Raw genomic sequence first — 21,583 nt, forward strand, 5'->3', positions numbered from 1 at the left:
GCACTGTCTTGATTCTTTTGTGTTTTCTGCCTTGTAATTTTGTTTTCACTATATCTACTTGTAAATTTTTCTTTTTTAATTCTGCCACATTTAATGATGGAGAGAGATATCTACCCTGGAGTCATTTTACTGTTTAGAACATTTTCCTAGCCATGAAGCCCTATTACTGACATAGACAGGTAATATATTCAATACTTTTCCACCCCATCCTTCAAAGTACTTCTGCTGTTTAGTGGTTTTTACTGATTAACCAACAGCTAAAGAGGCTGTTCTGAAAACTGTAGCTGAATGGAAGACACATTCATCCTTCTCCCTCCAGTTGCTTTGATCATCATTTATAACATCTCTTAACTGTAGTTTCATATGTTTGGATTGGGGCTTTTCAGGTTCATTTTGGAGGCCAAGGAAGTTTTCTGGAAATTCCATCATAGCTAACTTCTCTGGGGAAGTTGTTTTTAAATCCAAAGACTTGAACCACATTCCCTACATCAACATGTTTGCTTTTTCCCTTTCCTTCATTGTCTCCTTCCCACCTAGTACCATTATAGTTATAGACGTGCATTTTCAGAAGAGTGTTATCCATTTTTATTACTGTTTTTTTAATATTTGAAAACTGCTGACATACTAGGGGTATAGTAGAGTAAAAAACTTGAAGAAATGCAGATGTTGAAGGAATAATAGGTATCTTTTGCTTTAATACTTTGTGGCAGGATTGTACTATAAGTGAATGAATCAAACAACTATGTTAATCACAAACAAAAAACTAAAAATGAACCAAAGTGAAAAGGATAACTTTAAGGCAGTATCTTTCAATTGTAACCTGTTATTTAAGGGAATACTAGTGATTTGTTCTAAATAGGATGTAATACTTATTCCAAATTACTCTTCCTCCGTCCTGCCTGCCAACTCAAATATAACTGTGATATAGCAACCCTTCCCAGGTTTATTGGCAGGTACAGGTATGATCTCAGAATACACAGGTGACATAGATATGATATGACAACTGGTAATGGTGGATTCATTTACATTGTTTACACTTCTATGACCAGGCCTTAAGGGAAAGTCAGTTTTTTAAAAACCGAGTAGTGTCTTCCTCCAAACACACGTCAAAAAAGAAGGCTGTTTGTGTTTTGGCTTTGTTTTTGCTGAGTAATACAGTCAAGCAAGAGTTTATTTTTAAGTGACCTGTTGATTTGTGTTAGCATTTTTGTTTATTTCAAATAAAATATATTTGTATTACTTGTAAAAAAAAAAAAAAAAACAACCAACCAAATAATAACAACAAAGAAACCCCTATAAGTAGACACATAATTTTCAACTACAGAAAATCAAAGATAAAGAAGCCAGAGTTTAAAAAGCATCTTACCTATAGAGGAAAAAGATGAAAATTACACCTGACTTTTCCTCAGAACCCATGCAAGCAAGAAGAGAGGGAAATGAACTATTTAGTGTTAAGGGAAAAAGAAAAAAAAAATCCCATCAACCTAGAATTCTGTACCCTTTGAAATTATTCTCCAAAAGTGAAGGCAATATAAAGACTTTCTCAGACAAATTAAAATTTAAGGGGACTTCCCTAGTGATCCAGTGGCTAAGATACTATATTCCCAATGCCAGGGGCCTGGGTTCAATCCCTGGTCAGGGAACTAGATCCCACATGCTGCAACTAAGAGTTCACATACCATAACTAAAGATCTCACATGCCACAATGAGTATTGAAGAGCCCATGTGCCACAACTAAGACCCATCACAGTCAAATAAATAAGTAAATATAAATATTTTAATAAATAAAATTGAGGAAACTTGTTGCCAATAGACCTGCCTTACAAGAAATGTTAAAAGAAATTTCTTTAGAAGGAAAATAATACAGGTAAGCAACTCATATCTACATAAAAGAAAAAAGCATCAAAGAAGGAATAAGTAAAGATAAAATAAAAGTTACTTGATTGTCAAAAAAGATTTTCCTAATTATTAAAATATCATATTTTACCAAACAAGGTCCTGGGTGGAGAGCTTATAAACAACTGTTACAAATAATATTTGCAATGTATGAATGATGTGTGTGATATAACATAAGTGAACCCAACTATTCAACTATTGTCCACATAAGAATGAACACGAAATGATAAAACAAGAATGCCCCCACGTGGCAGCAGTCATGGGAGATCGAATCTCAACCAGGAATCAACTCTTCCCACTAAGGCAGGCAGAACTGAATCCCTGTGTTGTCACTGTAACTGGCAGAATGCTGATCACCTAGATACACAAGACAGAGTGCTCAAGTTAGAGAAAGGCAAGAAACCACAGGGCCTGGCCAGTGCAAAGATAGGTCATTCCTAGTGCAATTAGAAATTACACTTTACAAAGTATATAGAAAGTAACAATACTCCTTAGAAGTACAATTGACAAATATCAGACTCTAAATGAATTTTAAGCATGATTAAGAATTGATTCAGATTAAGAATTGATGCCCTGATACAAGGAAAAAAAACCCAGGGAAATGATAACCATATTTAACATGTTCTGAGAGTTTTGAGAGTCCAAAAACACCTGGATTCTGGAGCCAAGTTGCCCGGAATTGAACCCTAACTCTGCCACCAGCTAACTGGTGCACAGAGTGCACAGGGATAGTGAGTCTTAGCGTCAGATTTGAGCCCAAGTAATCAAACTATATATAATAAAACTTTCTCCCAGTGAGAAAGTGTCTTTCAAGATAAAGTATGAGCTGAAAAGGAAAAGTTCACACCAACTTTTACTTCCCCCTCAACATCTCTATGGCCTTGCAAACGGGCTCAAAGCAAGCAAGCTCCCATAGTTTCCCCAAAACCTGCTCCTCTCATGGTCTTTCCATCCTAGTTAATAACAACTCCATCCTTCCAGTAGCTCAGCCCAAAACCCCTGGAGTTAGCCTGGAATTCTTTCTCTCATACACACCATATATCCAATCCAGCAGTAAGTTCCAGTTGACTCTGCCTCCTAAATATGCCCTGAATCTGCCATGGCCCTTGTTCTCCATTGCTACCATTCACTCTCAGCACTTCCTGCCATGACTACTATCATAACCTCTAACTTCTCTCCTTGCATCCACCCTCACACCCTCCCCAGGGCCCCTCAACAACTTGTTTTCAATGTTGCAGCCAGAAAGTCCTCTTGCTCTGCCTCATTCTCTCTTATCACATCTGTATCACGTATCACATTTCATTCTCTAGATTTTATTTATTATATTTTGTTACTGTAGGCCTCCTCTACTAGAATAAAAGTTTCACAAGAGCAGGAACTTTGTCTGTTCTGTGCACTGTTAAAATATAGAGCACTCACGTCACTTCTCTGCTCAAAACCTTCTATAGGTGTCCTTTGTCTGCAACATGTCAAAGTTCTTATCAGCCCTGCTAGTTATCTCCACAAACTCCCACCTCCACCCGGTGCATATTGTGGCCATTCCACCTGGCACCCCTCCTCCAGGTAGCCTCAGGACATGCTCTTTCTTTTCCTTTTAGTCCTTCACATTTCAGTGACATTGTGTCTGCCCAGTCAGTCCAAATTCAATTCCATCCCATTCACAAGACTTCCTAACTTTTTTCTTTCTTCATTTTTTTCTCAGGAGTCCACCCAAACCCATGTCCATTGATGCCATCCAACCATCTCATCCTCTGTTGTCCCCTTCTCCTCCTACCCTCAATCTTTCCCAGCATCAGGGTCTTTTCTAATGAGTCAGCTCTTCACATCTGGTGGCCAAAGTATTGGAGTTTCAGCTTCAACATCAGTCCTTCCAATGAACACCTAGGACCCATCTCCTTTAGGATGGACTGGTTGTATCTCCTTGCAGTCCAAGGGACTCTCAAGAGTCTTCTCCAACACCACAGTCCAAAAGCATCAATTCTTTGGCACTCAGCTTTCTTTATAGTCCAACTCTCATGTCTATACATGACCACTGGAAAAACCATAGCCTTGACTAGATGGACTTTTGTTGGCAAAGTAATGTCTCTGCTTTTTAATATGCTGTCTAGGTTGGTCATAATTTTCCTTCCAAGGAGTAAGCATTTTTTAATTTCATGGCTGCAGTCACCATCTGCAGTGACAGGCATTTGGAACATTTACTATTTCCTGCTCATTAGGGCTAAATAATGTGATGTCATCAATATATCAAACCAACGTGATCTTCTGTGCAATGTCCAGATGATCACACTCTTTGGATTCCTATATTGTGACAGAGGGCAGTCACAGATCATAGAATAAATTCATAAATATGGACTGATTGTTCATCCCAAATGAATGAAAACTGCTTGTGATACTCCTTACTTAAGGGTATTGAAAATACTGCATTTGTTGAATCAATAACTATATAACAAGTATCAGAACTGTATCTCTTTATAGTTTGATTTGCATTTCTCAGGGAAGCCTGGCATGCTGCAATTCATGGGATCGCAAAGAGTCAGACACGGCTGAGCGACTGAACTGAACTGAATAATTAGTGATGCTGAGCATCTTTTCATGTGCTTTTTGGCCATCTGTATGTTTTCTTTGGAGAAATGTCTGTTGAGCTCCTCTGCTCATCCAAAAATGTATAAACTATAAATGCTGGAGGGGATGTGGAGCAAAGGGAACCCTCCAACACTGTCGGTGGAAATGTAAATGAGTACAGCCACTGTGTAGAACAGTATGGAGGCTCCTTAAAGAACTGAAAACAGAGCTACCATATGACCCAGTGATTCCACTCCATATATACCCAGAGAAAACCATAATTCTAAAAGATACATGCAGCCCAATGCTCACTGAAGCATGATTTACAATACCCAAGACACGGAAGCAACCAAAGTGTCCACTGATAGAGGAATGGATAATGAAGACGTAGTATATATAGATAGATAGATAGATACACACACATGCACAATTGAATATTACTCAGCCATAAAAGGGAACTAAATAATACCATCTGCAGCAACGTGGATGGACCTAGAGATTGTCCTACTGAGTGAAGTAAGTCAGAGAAAGACAGATATCATATGATATTGCTTATGTGTAGAATCTTTAAAAAGGGTAAAAATGAACTTATCTACAAAACAGAAATAGAGTTATAGATGTAGGAAACAAACTTATGGTCACCATAGGGTAAGCATAAATTGAAAGACAGGGATTGATATATACACAGTACTGTATATAAGGTATATAGCTAATAACCTACTGTGTAGCACAGGGAGCTCTACTCAGTACTCTGTAAGGGCATATATGAGTAAAGAATCTAACAGAGTGGCTAAAAGAGCGGATATAGGTATATGTATAACTGACTCACTGTGTTATACACTCAAAACTAAAACAATATTGTAATCAGCTATACTCCAATAAAAATTAATTAATTTTTCAAAAAAGGAATATCTTTTAATCCTTGAGAGTCTTTAATATAAGCTATATTCTGAAGAAAAATTCCAGAGCTTTAAAAATGTTAGATTAAGCTTCTTAATTGTATGATTAAGATTTTCTATGGATTTTTCTTAATTACAAAATCTGTCAAGAACTAAGATATGTTGAAGTCTCTTATTACTATTGTGTTATCAACTTCTGTCACTTTCTCAGAGATTCTAATTAAATAGATATGAGGTGGAACCTAGATTTATGTACTTTTAAATAGCTTCCTGTATAATTCTAATGATCATTCTTTACTACTGTGGCACACCATTATGGATGAAATTGATTCATTCATTCAACAAATATTTATGGAGTACCTACTATTCCCAGTACTCTAGACACATTGTTTGTCAGTAATACATGTGTTAACAACTTACATAAACAGTACAATTATCAAAAACAGGAAATTAACATTGGTATAATATTTGTCTAGAAGTTGATCTTTATCTTCCTTTTTTTCTTTTCTTAGTTTTTCTAGTAGCTTTTTCATTTCACACTATTGTACAATCTCCTGCTTGAAACCACAAGCACAAAATGGTTACAGTTGAAATTTTCTCTGCTCCCTACAGTAAATGTACCAAAATGCATTTTTGTCCTTTTGCATAAATGTCCCTTTAATCTTTTTTGCTATAAAATTTTTATTCACAAGCTGGTATTTTCCTGCACATTTATCTCATAATATAAGTCTAATATTTGTTCCAGATTAATATGGATAGAATCTACTTGACTTTCCTCCCTATTTATTCATCAATATACTAATCTTTCGATCAGCACTTGAACTAAATGGATGGATTTTACAGTAAATATTCCCTCTTCTATTACTTAGCTACCTATGGCAAATAGGTGTGTGGGTGGGTAGGGGTCTGCGTCTATGTAAACTTAGAGTCTGGGAAAGAAAATTGTATTTTCTTTCTGAATTTATTAAAAATCTTTCATTATTATCCATTTCGTAGAATATTACCGAATATTCTATGGAGGGCACTCCTAAAATGTATATTTATTTTATTGCTTCTGATATAGAATCTATTTTCAACATTGAGACTTCTCTTTAAAGGATTAGAGTACATTTAAATTTGTGAAAAAATGAAAGTATTAGTCTCTCACTCCTGTCCGACTCTTTGTGACCCCATGGACTATAGCCTGCTAGGCTCCTCTGTCCATTGGATTTCCCAGGCAAGAATACTGGAGTGGATTGCCATTTCCTTCTCCAGGGGATCTTCCTGAACCAGGGTAAAGAGTGCGTTGCAGGCAGACTCTTTACCATCTGAGCCATCAGGGAAGACTGTTTTTCTGGTCTACCTTCAATGAAGGTTCATCTGTAGATTTCTACTGCTTAGGAAGTTGCTGCTAAGTCACTTCAGTCGTGTCCGACTCTGTGAGACCCCATAGACGGCTTAGGAAGTTAGGTCAGAACAACAGAATGATACTATTTAGTCATATGGTTCTCTTCCAGCATCCCCTCCACTCCAAAGAAGATGTTTGCTGTCCTTCCTGCAGCCCACTCATACCACAGGTATCTGCTCTTCTAGTGAGAAGTACCACAGGAGTTTTGCATCATCTCCACCCACTCCCTCAGCCCAGCCCACGATACTCTTGAGCAGGAGAATCATGTTCCTTTCTTGGCATCCTTTATCCAGACATTATATCATGAAGATGAAGCCTGCTCTAGTTTCAGCACTAATGAAGTTTTCTTTTTCTTAGTTCATTCTCCTGCTTCTTTTCAGTAAACATTAGGCATGGATAAATGAACACTTAGACCACCATCTTTCCCATTAATCCCATTACTTGTATAATCAGAAACAAACAAAAAGCTTTTTTCATTGTTGAAAATAAAATCCATTAAAAAATATATCTAACAGTAATTCCAATTCCAGGAAATGGGTTTTTCCACTGAACAATATGGCTTTCTTCTGAATGTGTAATTAATGGGCTATCATAATTTTTTATCACATTTAGATATAATAAGATACTCAAAGCATCTTGCTGGTATGAAGATTTTTCTGCCATTAACTTTCCTTTACATCATATACCAAGCATTCAATAAAAAGAGCACCCCCAGGCTTCCTGGTTGATGCAACCCACTCTGTACTGGATTCCTCACCCTGTTTATTAAATGTTTAAAATTAAAAGCTATTTGTAAGTGTATCATTTGATCCAACACAGCTTGTCATAGCCAGAGTTCAGTTTATGGATAGTCTGTTGTGATCAACACAGCTTAAGCCATATTTGCAACTGAATTTAAGCCTGAGAACAATCTTCAAATCATTTTCACTCATTGATCCTAATTCCTCTAATTAAACCACATAGAGTATTAACAATAACAACAAAGTTTCTAAAGTTCATTCAAGATTAACGTTTAAAATCTGAGAATTTTTAAGTTGGTATTTACAAAGCAGAAATGCTATTCTCTTCAATGAAATGCATACTATATTGAATCATCTCTACAAAGATAGATGTCAGTTTGGGAATTAGATTTACCTAGATGCTGCTGCTGCTAAGTCATTTCAAGTCATGTCTGACTCTGTGCGACCCCATAGATGGCAGCCTACCAGGCTCCGCTGTCCCTGGGAATCTCCAGGCAAGAACACTGGAGTGGGTTGCCATTTCCTTCTCCAATGCATGAAAGTGAAAAGTCAAAGTGAAGTCACTCAGTCATGTCCGACTCTTAGCGACCCCATGGACTGCAGCCTACCAGGCTCTTCTGTCCATGGGAGTTTCCAGTCAAGAGTACCAGATGGGGTAGAAATAAAACCATATATCCAAACAGAAGGATCTTTTTCTAGTTTTTGCTTTGTTTTCAGTAAGAAACTAAAAATAAAGACTACTCTTCACTCTTCCAAGAATCTGATTTATCTCTAGTTCAAAGGACTACTTTGGAAAGGGGTGTAAGAGAATGCACCTGGGGTTAAAAACTAGCTGCTTATGCAGACTCTCATGAAGTAACAATACTGTCCAAGATTTTGGTTTCCTTTCCTGGTTTAATTTTATCTATGAATCCAAACTGGTGGACCTCAAATTCTTAAAGAATGATACATAATAGTAGAAAACCATGGCTATGAAGTACAGTAAAATGTTCTAAGTTCATAAAAATCTACTAATTTGCAATAGAGTGTATAACTTCACCATGAATAGTATACTTGTGTATGCTTCTTGGCAGCTGGTTAATCAAGGGGCAAATGTAGAAATTAAAAATTACATGGCAAGCACAGGAACTGTATAAATCGGAGAGAGAGTTCATTCAAGTCATGGTAAAACCTAATTTAAAAAATGAAGCTAGATCACAATCATACATCAAAAACAAAGATTAACTCTGAATGGATTAAAGACTTGAATGCAAGACCTGAAGCTATAAACTCGTAGAAAAAAATACACATACCTTCTTTGACATGCGTCTTAGCCATATCTTTCTAGATATGTCTCTTCAGGCAAGGGAAACAAAAGTAAAAATAAACAAATGGGACTACATCAAATTAAAAAGCTTTTGCACAGTAAAAAGAAAGCCAAAAAGACAACCTACCAAATGGGAGAAGATATCTGCAAACAATTTCATAAGGTGTTTATATCCAAATTATATAAAGAACTAATACAACTCAACAACAATAAAAACAAATAATTGATTCAAAAATGGGCAGAGGATCTGAATAGAAATTTTTCCAAAGAAGATATACAGAGGATCAACAGGAACATGAAAAGATGTTTAATTATTAAGGAATGTAAATCAAAACCACAATGAGATATCATCTCTTGCCTGTTAAAATGGCTATAATCAAAAAGTCAAGAAATTGAAAGTATTGGTGAGAATGTGGAGAAAAGGGAGTCCTTATACACTGTTGGTGGACATGTAAATTAGTGCAGCCACTATAGAAAACAGTATGGATAGCCCTCAAAAAGTTAAGAATATAAGTGCTTTATGATTCAGCTATCCCACTTTTGGATATTTATCCAAAGAATCAAAAACACTAATTTGAAAAGATACATGTGCCCCATGTTCATCATGGCATCATTTACAACAGCCAAGGTGTCAAAACAACCTAAGTGCCCATCAATGGATGAATGGATAAAGAAGATGTGGTATGTATATACAATGGAATACTACTCAACCAAAAAAAAAAAAAAAGATGAAATCTTGCCATTTGTGACAACATGGATAGATTTTGAGGGTATTATGCTAAGTGAAATAAGTCAAATGGAGAAAGACAAATACCACATGATTTAATTCATATGTGGGATATAAAAAACAAAACAAAATAAATGGACAAAACAAACATGTAAATACAGAGAACAGAATAGTGGTTAGCAGTGGGAAAGGGAGTGGCGGGTGGGCAAAGTAGGTAAAGGGGATCAATTGGTAGGGTGACCGATGGAAATGAAATTTTTGGTGGTAAGCACACTATACGGTATACAGAAGTAGAAATTTAATGTTGTTCACATGACACATATAATGTTTTAAACCAGAATTACTCAATAGTATTCTGACCACCACATAGCACTAAGATAACCAGCACCATTCACTAGTTTTAACTACCTTCTTTCTAGGATGCAGCCTGGTTAATGGGTCTCTATAATCTTACTTTCACATGCTAGCACTGTGTAAAGGAAGAGGCAAAGAATGGTGCTTGATGTTTTGTTTTCCCTCTGCTGATTCTAGATGTCCAAAGATTCCAGGGTCTCCTGAGATTATTAAGCAATTACAGATTTTCAAGGATTCCAGTTACAGGAGCTTTGAAATCCTCCTCTTTGTGGGCTGTTCTTGTACTACTACCATGGAAACAGACATCTCATTATTTTTTAACACGTCAGCTTCAATGTAACTGCCATAAAAAAGAAGAAATTCTTTTTTCTGTGAACACAGCAAAATAATGTGACTTTCAGTCAAATAAAATTTTATTCACAACCAAAGGTCATGATAAATTTCTTAAAATTATCAAATTGTCCTGGATCACACAGCTTGCAGAGTATCATTTATATCCTAATAACTAGTATATAGTGTGTGAAGCACCCCCACTTGCCAAAAAAAAAGCCAACAGGATCATGGATTTGCCTTCTGTTCTTCTGATGAAAGCATACAGTACATAAAACTGAATATTACAAATACCTCCAAGCAGTGATTCCCAATCTTTCTAAATATTTTTTGTTCTGTGTTTCCCTCAGCTTTTAAATCAGTCCCTGGGACCTGACTGGTCATCAATATACACTGAATGGATGAATGCATAAATGAATGAAAATTTCAGTGGATTCTCACACGATAGCAGTGGCAGTATTACTGACTTCATCTTAAACAATTAATGAAGCACATCAGTTCAGTTCAGTTCAGTCGCTCAGTCGTGTCCGACTCTTTGCAACCCCATGAATCGCAGCACGCCAGGCCTCCCTGTCCATCACCATCTCCCGGAGTTCACTCAGACTCACGTCCATTGAGTCAGTGATGCCATCCAGCCAACTCATCCTCGGTCGTCCCCTTCTCCTCCTGCCCCTAATCCCTCCCAGCATCAGAGGCTTTTCCAATGAGTCAACTCTTCGCATGAGGTGGCCAAAGTACTGGAGCTTCAGCTTCAGCATCATTTCCTCCAAAGAAATCCCAGGGCTGATCTCCTTCAGAATGGACTGGTTGGATCTCCTTGCACTCCAAGGGACTCTCAAGAGTCTTCTCCAACACCACAGTTCAAAAGCATCAATTCTTTGGTGCTCAGCCTTCTTCACAGTCCAACTCTCACATCCATACATGACCACAGGAAAAACCATAGCCTTGACTAGATGGACCTTAGTCGGCAAAGTAATCTCTCTGCTTTTGACAATACTATCTAGGTTGGTCATAACTTTTCTTCCAAGGAGTAAGCGTCTTTTAATTTCATGGCTGCAGTCACCATCTGCAGTGATTTTGGAGCCACCAAAAATAAAGTCTCACACTGTTTTCCCATCTATTTCCCATGAAGTGATGGGACCAGATGCCATGATCTTCGTTTTCTGAATGTTGAGCTTTAAGCCAACTTTTTCACTCTCCTCTTTCACTTTCATCAAGAGGCTTTTAGTTCCTCTTCACTTTCTGCCATAAGGGTGGTGTCATCTGCATATCTGAGGTTATTGATATTTCTCCCAGCAATCTTGATTCCAGCTTGTGTTTCTTCCAGTCCAGTGTTTCTCATGATGTACTCTGCATATAAGTTAAATAAGCAGGGTGACAATATACAGCTTTGATGTACTCCTTTTCCTATTTGGAACCAGTCTGTTGTTCCATGTCCAGTTCTAACCATTGCCTCCTGACCTGCATACAGATTTCTCAAGAGGCAGGTCAGGTGGTCTGGTATTCCAATCTCTTTCAGAATTGTCCACAGTTTATTGTGATCCACACAGTCAAAGGCTTTGGCATAGTCAATAAAGCAGAAATAGACGTTTTTCTGGAATTCTCTTGCTTTTCCATGATCCAGCAGATGTTGGCAATTTGATCTCTGGTTCCTCTGCCTTTTCTAAAACCAGCTTGAGGCCCTGGCTTTTCCTAGCTGAGGCAATCGTTGTTCTAGAGACTTCTTTCCCCTTTGTAACAGATAAGATATTTTTGAATGATGCCTGGCTGTGTTTCCTTACCATTAGCTGGTTTCTATTTCCTGAACCCTTTCTACCCCGGGGCAAGGGCAGGAGTCACCTCTGGAAGAAAGAGGATGTGATGAAGGGGGATGGTCTTCAGGGCAGGAAGAGGAGGGGAAAGCCTGCCTTCTTCCTAAGGCCACTGCGGAGAGGCGTGTGGAGCCCGAGGTCCCATGGATAAAATTGAAAAAGAGCCAAAAAGGTAATCAAATGACAAGAGTGCCGGAAAGCAACGGAAGAGCGTGACTTCACATCACGGAAGACAGTGGAAGAGTTTGCAGGGACAGGAGAAGGGTTAATTCCACAGCCTAGAATGTCAAATGTAGGAGATTTTTGAGATTTTTCTCTGGAAGCTCCAGAGAAGCTCTTAGCTCAGAGTCAACAAAGGGGAATGACGTCATGCCAGTTCCAGTCTCACCTCTGAGAGGACTAGTGGCTTTTGAGTTCTTCCCCTGGAAATTCTTGGAACCCAACTGCCTTTCAGGACCCAATGGCCACTCTGTGACAAGCACAGCCTGCGGGGAAAGGCTGAGCACAGGTGCTGCAGCCAACAGTCTGCAGGAGCATCACCTGCGGGTGGATAACTCGGCTCAGCCCACTGCTCTCCTGGAGCAGAAGACCCACCCAGCAGAGCCCACTCAGCCCCAAAGGCCCCGGAGGTTATAGAGTTGTATGTAAATATTTAGATACCACTTGTGCAGAAGATTGCTGCTGCTGCTAAGTCGCTTCAGTCGTGTCCGACTCTGTGCGACCCCACAGACGGCAGCCCATGAGGCTCCCCCATCCCTGGGATTCTCCAGGCAAGAACACTGGAGTGGGTTGCCATTTCCTTCTCCAATGCAGGAAAGTGGAAAGTGAAAGTGAAGTCTCTCAGTCGTGTCTGACTCTTAGCGACCCCACAGATTGCAGCCCACCAGGCTTCTCCACCCATGGGATTTTCCAGGCAAGAGTACTGGAGTGGGTTGCCATAGTTAAAAATGCTGACAGCTGAAGAGGGAAGGGGATGTGAGAGGCAAAGTATAAAGCCTTAATGGAAGGAGTCAGTACACAGCAATAGAATTTAAAGCGCTAGCTTTTCCGGTAAGCGGCCTGAGGTGACTCCTAAAAATGGTGCGCTATTCACTTGACCCAGAAAACCCCACAAAATCATGCAAATCAAGAGGTTCAAATCTTCGTGTACACTTTAAGAACACTCGTGAAACTGCCCAGGCCATAAAGGGTATGCGTATCCGAAAAGCCACCAAGTATCTGAAGGACGTCACGTTAAAGAAGCAGTGTGTGCCGTTCCGCCGCTACAACGGTGGAGTTGGCAGGTGTGCACAGGCCAAACAGTGGGGCTGGACTCAGGGTCGATGGCCCAAAAAGAGTGCTGAATTTTTACTACACATGCTCAAAAATGCAGAGAGTAATGCTGAACTTAAGGGCTTAGATGTAGATTCTCTGGTCATTGAGCACATCCAAGTGAACAAAGCCCCCAAGATGCGACGCAGGACTTACAGAGCTCACGGTCGGATCAACCCCTACATGAGCTCTCCCTGCCACATTGAGATGATCCTTACTGAAAAAGAACAGATTGTTCCTAAACCAGAAGAGGAGGTTGCACAGAAGAAAAAGATATCCCAGAAGAAACTGAAGAAACAAAAACTTATGGCCCGGGAATAAATGCCGCAAAAAATAAATGCAAATAAAAGTAAAAAAAAAAAAAAAAAAGAATTTAAAGCGCTAATTTGTAACAAGCAGAAAAAACACGGAACATCTTATTATGTATTTCTGGAAAATGGGACTAAGGGTAGAAATAATTCACAAGGGAACTTACATTATCATTTTACGTTTTTCATTAAATTTTTACTCTTTTGCAAAAAAAATAAAAAATAAAAAATAAAAAATAAAACCAGCTTGAACATTACGGAGTTCATGGTTCACATATTGCTGAAGCCTGGCTTGTAGAATTTTGAGGGTTACTTTACTAGCATGTGAGATGAGTGCAATTGTGCGGTAGTTTGAGCATTCTTTGGCATTGCCTTTCTTTGGGATTGGAATGAAAACTGACCTTTTCCAGTCCTGTGGCCACTGCTGAGGGTTTTCCAAATTTGCTGGCATATTGAGTGCAGCACTTTCACAGCATCATCTTTCAGGATTTGAAACAGCTCAACTGGAATTCCATCACCTCCACTAGCTTTGTTCATAGTGATGCGTTCTAAGGCCCACTTGACTTCACATTCCAAGATGTCTGGCTCTAGATTAGTGATCACATCATCATGATTATCTGGGTCGTGAAGATCTTTTTTTGTACAGTTCTTCTGTGTATTCTTGCCACCTCTTCTTAATATCGTCTGCTTCTGTTAGGTCCATACCATTTGTCTTTTATTGAGCCCATCTTTGCATGAAATGTTCCCTTGGTATCTCTAATTTTCTTGAAGAGATCTCTAGTCTTTCCCATTCTGTTCTTTGCCTCTATTTCTTTGCATTGATCACTGAAGAAGGCTTTCTTATCTCTTCTTGCTATTCTTTGGAACTCTGCATTCAGATGCTTTTATCTATCCTTTTCTCCTTTGCTTTTCATCTCTCTTCTTTTCACAGCTATTTGTAAGGCCTCCCTAGACAGCCATTTTGCTTTTTTGCATTTCTTTTCCACAGGGATGGTCTTGATCCCTGTCTCCTGCTCCCAGAAAGTAGAGGGGACAGTCAGACTATCACCCTAGCTGATATTTACTACACTGTCACATTACCAACATATCTTAAAATCAAGAGTAACTAAAGCTACTAAACATTTTTCACAAACGCATCTATGGAGCTATGTCATTCTCAACCTTTCTACATATGCTCAGGTAGCTTTTGGAGACCAAATTGCAAAGTGTTACATTTATTTGTTTTATGTTTGATTTACTAGAGAGAATTTGTTTCTTGAGACTCTATTCACATTCATTTTTTTCTAGCCTGATCAAGAAATGCCAGTTCTCCAAGCACTGGTTGAGAGAAAACATACCACATTAAAATAGAAGGAAACTGTTAGACTAATTAATATACAGAGAAAGACACTTTACAAAAGATTCAGTATGTAAAATACATAATTATATGATTGTACAGTATAGGGTATTTTTCATGCTATGTTGTATGGTAGAAATAGAATTAATTGACTCAGTAGAGACAGCCAGGAGGAAGCCGCTGTACAGTGCAGGGGGCTCAGCTCAGAGCTCTGTGAAGACCCAGAGGCGTGGAAAGCAAGGCTGGGCGGGAGCTCGGGTGGGTGAGACATATGCACACTCACAGCTGGCTCACAGCATTGTACCACAGAAACTAACACAGTATTGTAAAGCAATTATATTCCAAGTAAACAAAACAGTAGATAAATGAGGGTCTTATTTGATGAGAATTTCTGGAGCATGGGGTCAACCTGTTGTTTCCTCTACTGACATGGTCATGAACAGCATGAATAAGACAAATATTTGTGAGTCCTCATTGGTTTTCTTGTGCCACTACTCAGCTTTTGCGCAGGGGAAATGCCATGGATTTTATATGACAAAACATGCTTTCCAAATAGCTTTAGTGAAGAACTTCGATTCTCAGAAATAACAAAAGCCTGAAGGATCACTAACTCATACTACTCCTTGCTGTCATTGGCAGATAGAGTCTAACTGGAAAAAGGTAGAATGGAGAAGACACAGAAGCTAAAAACATAACACTACTTCAGGCTCTAATTCTTTTTAAAATTGTTCAATCTTATTTTGCTGTGGGTAGAATTTTTAGCTGTTTATGCTAAAAATTATATTTAACATGATGTTTTTGCTTATTTAAAGTTAAATGTTTTCGATTTTCTTAAACTGACAACTCCCTGCAAAGTATTTTAAGGAGACAAATAATTGGAAACAAAGAAATCACTTATACCTGGTAGAAAGCACAATGCCATGTATTTTAGTGGTTCGGAATTTTAATTGACTGTGGCAACAGATTTAAGACACATCAGCTGTTGGGTTCATAGTTATTGACACAGTCTACAATGCATGATATCCAACAATGGAAGTGATCTGTGTGTGTGTGTGTGTGTGTGTGTGTGTGTGTGTGTGTGTGTGTGTGGTCAGTCACTCAGCAATGTCTGATTCTTTGTGACCCCATGGACTGTAACCCGCTAGGCTCCTCTTCCATGGAATTTTCCAGGCAAGAATACCAGAGTAGGTTAGCCATTACTACTCCAGAGGATCTTCCTGACTCAGGGATTGAACCCACATCTCCTACATTGGTTGACAGATTCTTTACCACTGAGCCACCTGGGAAGCATCTATGGAAGTGATCTATACCTGTGCTATTCTGTACAGTAGCTATTAGCCGCAAGTGGCTACTGAGTACTTCAAAGAGGGCTGGTGAAGTGGAGATCTACAATTTTTCAAATTTAAAAAGAAAAAGAGGCTAGTGAAAAAGATAGCTTGCTGGGTTGACACCAGCAAGGAGGGTATTTTTGCTTAAATTTCCACTAGAGGGCACTACCTACTTCAGCAGAAATGGAAACCGTACATTTAACCATTTTCCATCAGGTAGTGGAAAACAAATGAACAGATACATATTTCCAATTGTCTAGAGATGAGATGGCTGGATGGCATCACTGACATGATGGACGTGAGTCTGAGTGAGCTCTGGGAGTTGGTGATGGACAGGGAGGCCTGGCGTGCTGCGATTCATGGGGTGGCAAAGAGTCAGACACGACTGAGTGACTGAACTGAACTGAAGAGATGTTTTAGCCTCCTTATACACTGATATTTGAATCAACCATCCAGATGGTGTATCTCTTCACCTATGACTCTTTCTCCAGACTCATTTCATGTTCTACTAAGGTGAATGACAATTGTTTTACTTTTTTCCAGCTTTATTACAGTATAATTGATAAATAAAATTGCAATGTATTTAGTGTACAAGATGATTTGGTACACATATACACTGTAAAACTGATTGTCACAATCAAGTTAATTAACACATTTATCAACCCACATAGTTACTTTTTTATGAGAATGGTTAAGATCTACTCATAACAAATTTCAGATGTACAATACAGTATTATTAACTAGAGTCACCATGATGTACATTAGAGCCTTACTGCTGCTGCTGCTGCTAAGTCGCCTCAGTTGTGTTCGACTCTGTGCGACCCCACAGACGGCAGCCTACCAGGCTTCCCCATCCCTGGGATTCTCCAGGCAAGAACACTGGAGTGGGTTGCCATTTCCTTCTCCAATGCATGAAAGTGAAAAGTGAAAGTGAAGTCGCTCAGTCGTGTCCGACTCCTAGGGACCCCATGGACTGCAGCCTACCAGGCTCCTCCATCCATGGGATTTTCCAGGCAAGAGTACTGGAGTGGGGTGTCACTGCCTTCTCCGACATTAGTCTTAGAATTTATTAATCTTAAAACTGAAATTTTATACCATTTGACCAGCATCAACACATTTCACCCATCCCTTCAGCTCCTGGAAACCACAATTCTATTCTATGTTTCCATGAATTTTGTGTTGTTGTTGTTGTTGTTTTCCAAAAGATTCTACATCTAAATATTGTCTTTCACCGTCTGGATAATTTTACTTAGCATAATGACTTCCAGTTTTGCTAGTATTGTCGCAAATTACAGGATTTCCTTCTTAATATCTCACTATATATTCACATCTTCATCCCTTCATCCATGGATGGATACTTAGGTTGTTTCCATGTCTTGGTTACTATGAATAATGTTGCAGTGAACATGGAAGTGCAAGTATCTCTTCACGGTAGTAATTTCACTTCCTTTGGAAATCAGAGTGGGATTTCTGGATCATTTGATAGTTCCATTTTTAACTTTTTTAGAAACCTCCATACTGTTATCCATAATCGCTGTACAAATTTACATTCCCTTCACTGCATCCTCACCAGCATTTATTTCATCTTTTTGATAATAGACATCCTAAAACGTGTACTGATAACTTATTGTGGTTTTGATTTGCATTTGCTTGATGATTAGTAATACTGAGCTTTTTTTTTTTATGTTCTTGTTAACTATATGTTTTTTTGGGGTAAAATGTCTGTTCAGTTTCTCTGCCCATTTTTTAGTCAGAATATTTGAGTTTTTTGCTATTGAGTTGTAAGAATTCCTTATATAGCTTGTATATTAACCCTTTATTCAGTGTATGCTTAGCAATATTTTCTTCTAGCCATAATTGGCTTGTTCATTTTGTTGATTATCTCCTTTGCTATATAGAAACTTTTTGGTTTGATGCAGTTCCACTTGTTTATTTCTGTTTTCATTGGCTGAGCTTTCGATGTCAAATCCAAAAAGTTATTGCCAAGTTAATACCAAAAGTTATTGTTAGGGAGTTTTCTTGTAGGGGTCTTATGGTTTCAGGCCTTACATTTAAGTCTTTAATCCATCTTGAGTCAATTTTTGTGTTTGGTGTAAGATAATGGCTCAGTTTCTTTCTTTCTTTTTTTTTTTTGCATGTAGATATCCTGTTTTTCCAGCATCATTCATTGAAAAGACTATCTTTTCCCCATTCTGTATTCTTGGCACCTTTGTCAAAAATTAGTTGACAATATATGTATGGGGTTATTTATGAATTTCTATTGTTTCATTGATTTATGTGTCTATTTTTATGCCAGTACCATGCTATTTTGATTACTATAGCTTTGTAATACAGTTCGAAACCAAGAAGCATAATGCTTCCAGCTTTGTTCCTCTTGCTCAAGATTGCTTTAGCTATTCAGAGTCTTATTTTGGTTCCATATTAATTTTAATTTTTTTTCTATTTCTATTAAAAATGCCATTAGAATCTTTGATAGAGATTGCATTGAATCTGTAGAGCAACATGGACATTCTAGCAATACTGTCTTCTGATCCAGGAACAAAGGATATCTTTCATTTAATTTGTGATTGCTTTAAATTCTTTCATCAATATTATACAGCTTTCAATATATAGATCTTTCACCTCTTCCATTAAATGGATTCCTAAGTATTTTATTCGTTTTGATGCTATTTCAAATGGGATTGGTTTTTTTCCTCTAATTGTTCATAGTCAGTGTATAGAAACACAGTTGATTTTTGTAGTCTGGAACTTTATCAAATTTGTCCTAACAGTTGTTTTTTGTCTTTTTTTTTTTTTTGTAAATTCTTTAGGGTTTGTATATATAACATCATGTCATCTGAAAACAGAGACAATTTTACTTACATATTTGCAATTTTGATGCCTTTTTCTTTCTTCCCTGTTTGCTCTGGCTAGACTTCTAGCACTTTATTGAATAGGAATGACCAAAGTGCATTTTTAAAGTGTTCAGCTTTCACCAATGAGTGTGATGTTAGCGGTGGGTTTGTCCTGTTGGCCTTTATTATGGTCAGATACATTCCTTCTATCCTTAGTTTGTTGAGAATTCTAGTCATGAAAGGATGTTAAAGGATGTTGCATTTTATCAAATGTCTTTTCTGTATCTACTGATACAATCACATGATTTTTATCTTTCATTTTGTTAATGTGGTACATCACTTTTATTGATTTACAAATCTTGGACCAGCCTTGCGTCCAGGGATAAATCCTACTTGATTGTGGTGTATGATCCTTTAAATGCACTCTTGAGGATGGTTTGTTAGTATTTTGCATTGAGGATTTTTGCATCTATGTTTATCAGGGATACTGACCTGCAATTTTTTTTTCTTGAAGTGTACTTATCTGGCTGTGATTTTAGGGTAATGCTAGTCTCATAAAATAAGTTTGAAGGTGTTCCCTCTTTAATGTTTTTTTGGAATAATATGAGAAAGGTTGATTCTAATTCTTCTTTAAATGTTTGGTAGAAATATCAGTGAAGCCATCTGGTCTTGGACTTTTCTTTATTAGGAGGTTTCTGATTAGTGATTCATTTTCTTTATTTATTATCCAGTTTGTTCAAAATTTTAATTTCTTCATGATTTAAGCTTGGTAAGTTGTATGTTTCTAGGAATTTACCCACTTCTCCCAGGTGATCCAATTTGCTGGCATATTACTGTTCACAGGAGTACTGTGTAGTCTCATTAGCTTTTTACCTAAAAACTTAAAGAATTTAATAGATTTATATTTAATGTACTGGCTGTTTCATTAACCCTTTGTTCTTTTTTCCCTCTCTTGCTGTCTTCTTCTGAGGTATGATAATTTTCTGCTTTGATTCCTTTCTCTTTATCTTTTGTGCACCTACTACAAGTTTTTGAATTATAGTTTCCAAGACACTCACATAGAACATCTTACAATGTATTTTGAGCTGATAACAATGTAATTTGATGTCATATTAAAGCTATATACTTTTAATCTCCCTCCATATTTTATATTTTTGATGTTACCATTTTCATCTTTTCCTTTTGTATATCATTAACAAATTATTGTGTGCTGTGTATTTAGTTGCTCAGTTATGTCTGACTCTTTGTGACCCCTTAGACTATAGCCCGCCAGGCTTCTCTGTCCATGGGATTCTCCAAGCAAGAATACTGGAGTGGGTTGTCATGCCCTCGTCCAGGGGATCTTCCCAACCCAGGGATTGAACCCAAGTCTCCCGCACTGCAGGTGGATTCTTTACCATTTGAGCCACCAGGGAAGCCCAACAAATTATTGTAGCTATATTTATTTTTAATTATTTTTTCTTTTAATCTTTATCCTAGAGTTAATAAGTAATTTATATACCATCATTACAGTATGAAAGTATTCTGAATGTAACTATATATTTACCTTTACCCGTGAATTTTATACTTCATATGTCTTCATGCTACTAATGAGTGTCCTTTCATTTCAGCTGGAAGAACTGCCTTTAGCATTTCTTACAAAGCCAATCTAGTGGTGGGGAATTTCTTCAGCTTTGTTTGTCTGGGAATATCTTTATCTCTTCTTCAATTCTGAAGGACAGCTTTGCCAGGAAAACTATTCTTCACAGGCAAGGTTTTTTCTCTCAGCACTTTAAATATCATTCTATTCCTTTCTGGCCTGTAATGTTTTGGTTGAACAATCTACCTATAGTCTTTTGGGTGTTCCCTTATATAGATGGAGATCAGTCCCCAGGGCATCCCAGAAGAGAAAACCAGCTAACAGGCAGTCCTGCACAGGACAAATTGAGAGAAAGGTGGGAGACGGATCTCTGAGGACAGGATATGGGCCCTGGAGGTGAACAGGGGAGCTGGGGGCCGGAACAAGATCCCAAAGCTAAGAAGGTATGGGCCTAGGGAGACCCCAGGCCTGAGTGGTACATATCACTCTTTGCTTGCTGCTTTCAAGATTCTCCCTTTCAACTTTTTACAGTTTGAATATAATGTGTCTCAGTGTGGCTGGGGAAGTGCCCACAAGGTCCTTCAGGCTTCAGCAAGGATCCCAGTCAGCTCCCACATGCAGGCTAATTAGAAGCTTAACTTTCAGGCAGTAGGTAGGAAAGTATGTAGTCTAATCCCTTGCAGGGAGAAACTGAGAGCTCTGGAGTTTTTGCCTGCTTCCTCTGTGATGAACCTCATGGGAAAGCCTTTGAAAGTGCTCACACACTTAGTTAAAAACCAACTGTTTGTTGACTGTGGTCCCGATGGACTGGCAAATGCTGAGTTTCACTGGCTAGCAGATGTAAAAATCAGGGCAGTAGATATATGATCCAAAAT

General features: G+C 38.2%; 1 protein-coding gene across 1 annotated transcript; it reads left to right on the forward strand.

The window, feature by feature from the left end:
- The first annotated feature begins 13,054 nt into the window (after positions 1–13,054).
- Positions 13,055–13,695, forward strand: LOC105610137 (large ribosomal subunit protein uL22). The gene has a single exon (XM_027979009.3). It carries the CDS (start codon positions 13,090–13,092, stop codon positions 13,642–13,644), a length of 555 nt encoding a protein of 184 aa, XP_027834810.1. The 5' UTR covers positions 13,055–13,089; the 3' UTR covers positions 13,645–13,695.
- Positions 13,696–21,583: the final 7,888 nt, after the last annotated feature.

This window comes from Ovis aries, chromosome 15 (genome assembly GCF_016772045.2).
Source record: "Ovis aries strain OAR_USU_Benz2616 breed Rambouillet chromosome 15, ARS-UI_Ramb_v3.0, whole genome shotgun sequence".
In the NCBI taxonomy this organism is placed as follows: Eukaryota; Metazoa; Chordata; class Mammalia; order Artiodactyla; family Bovidae; genus Ovis; species Ovis aries.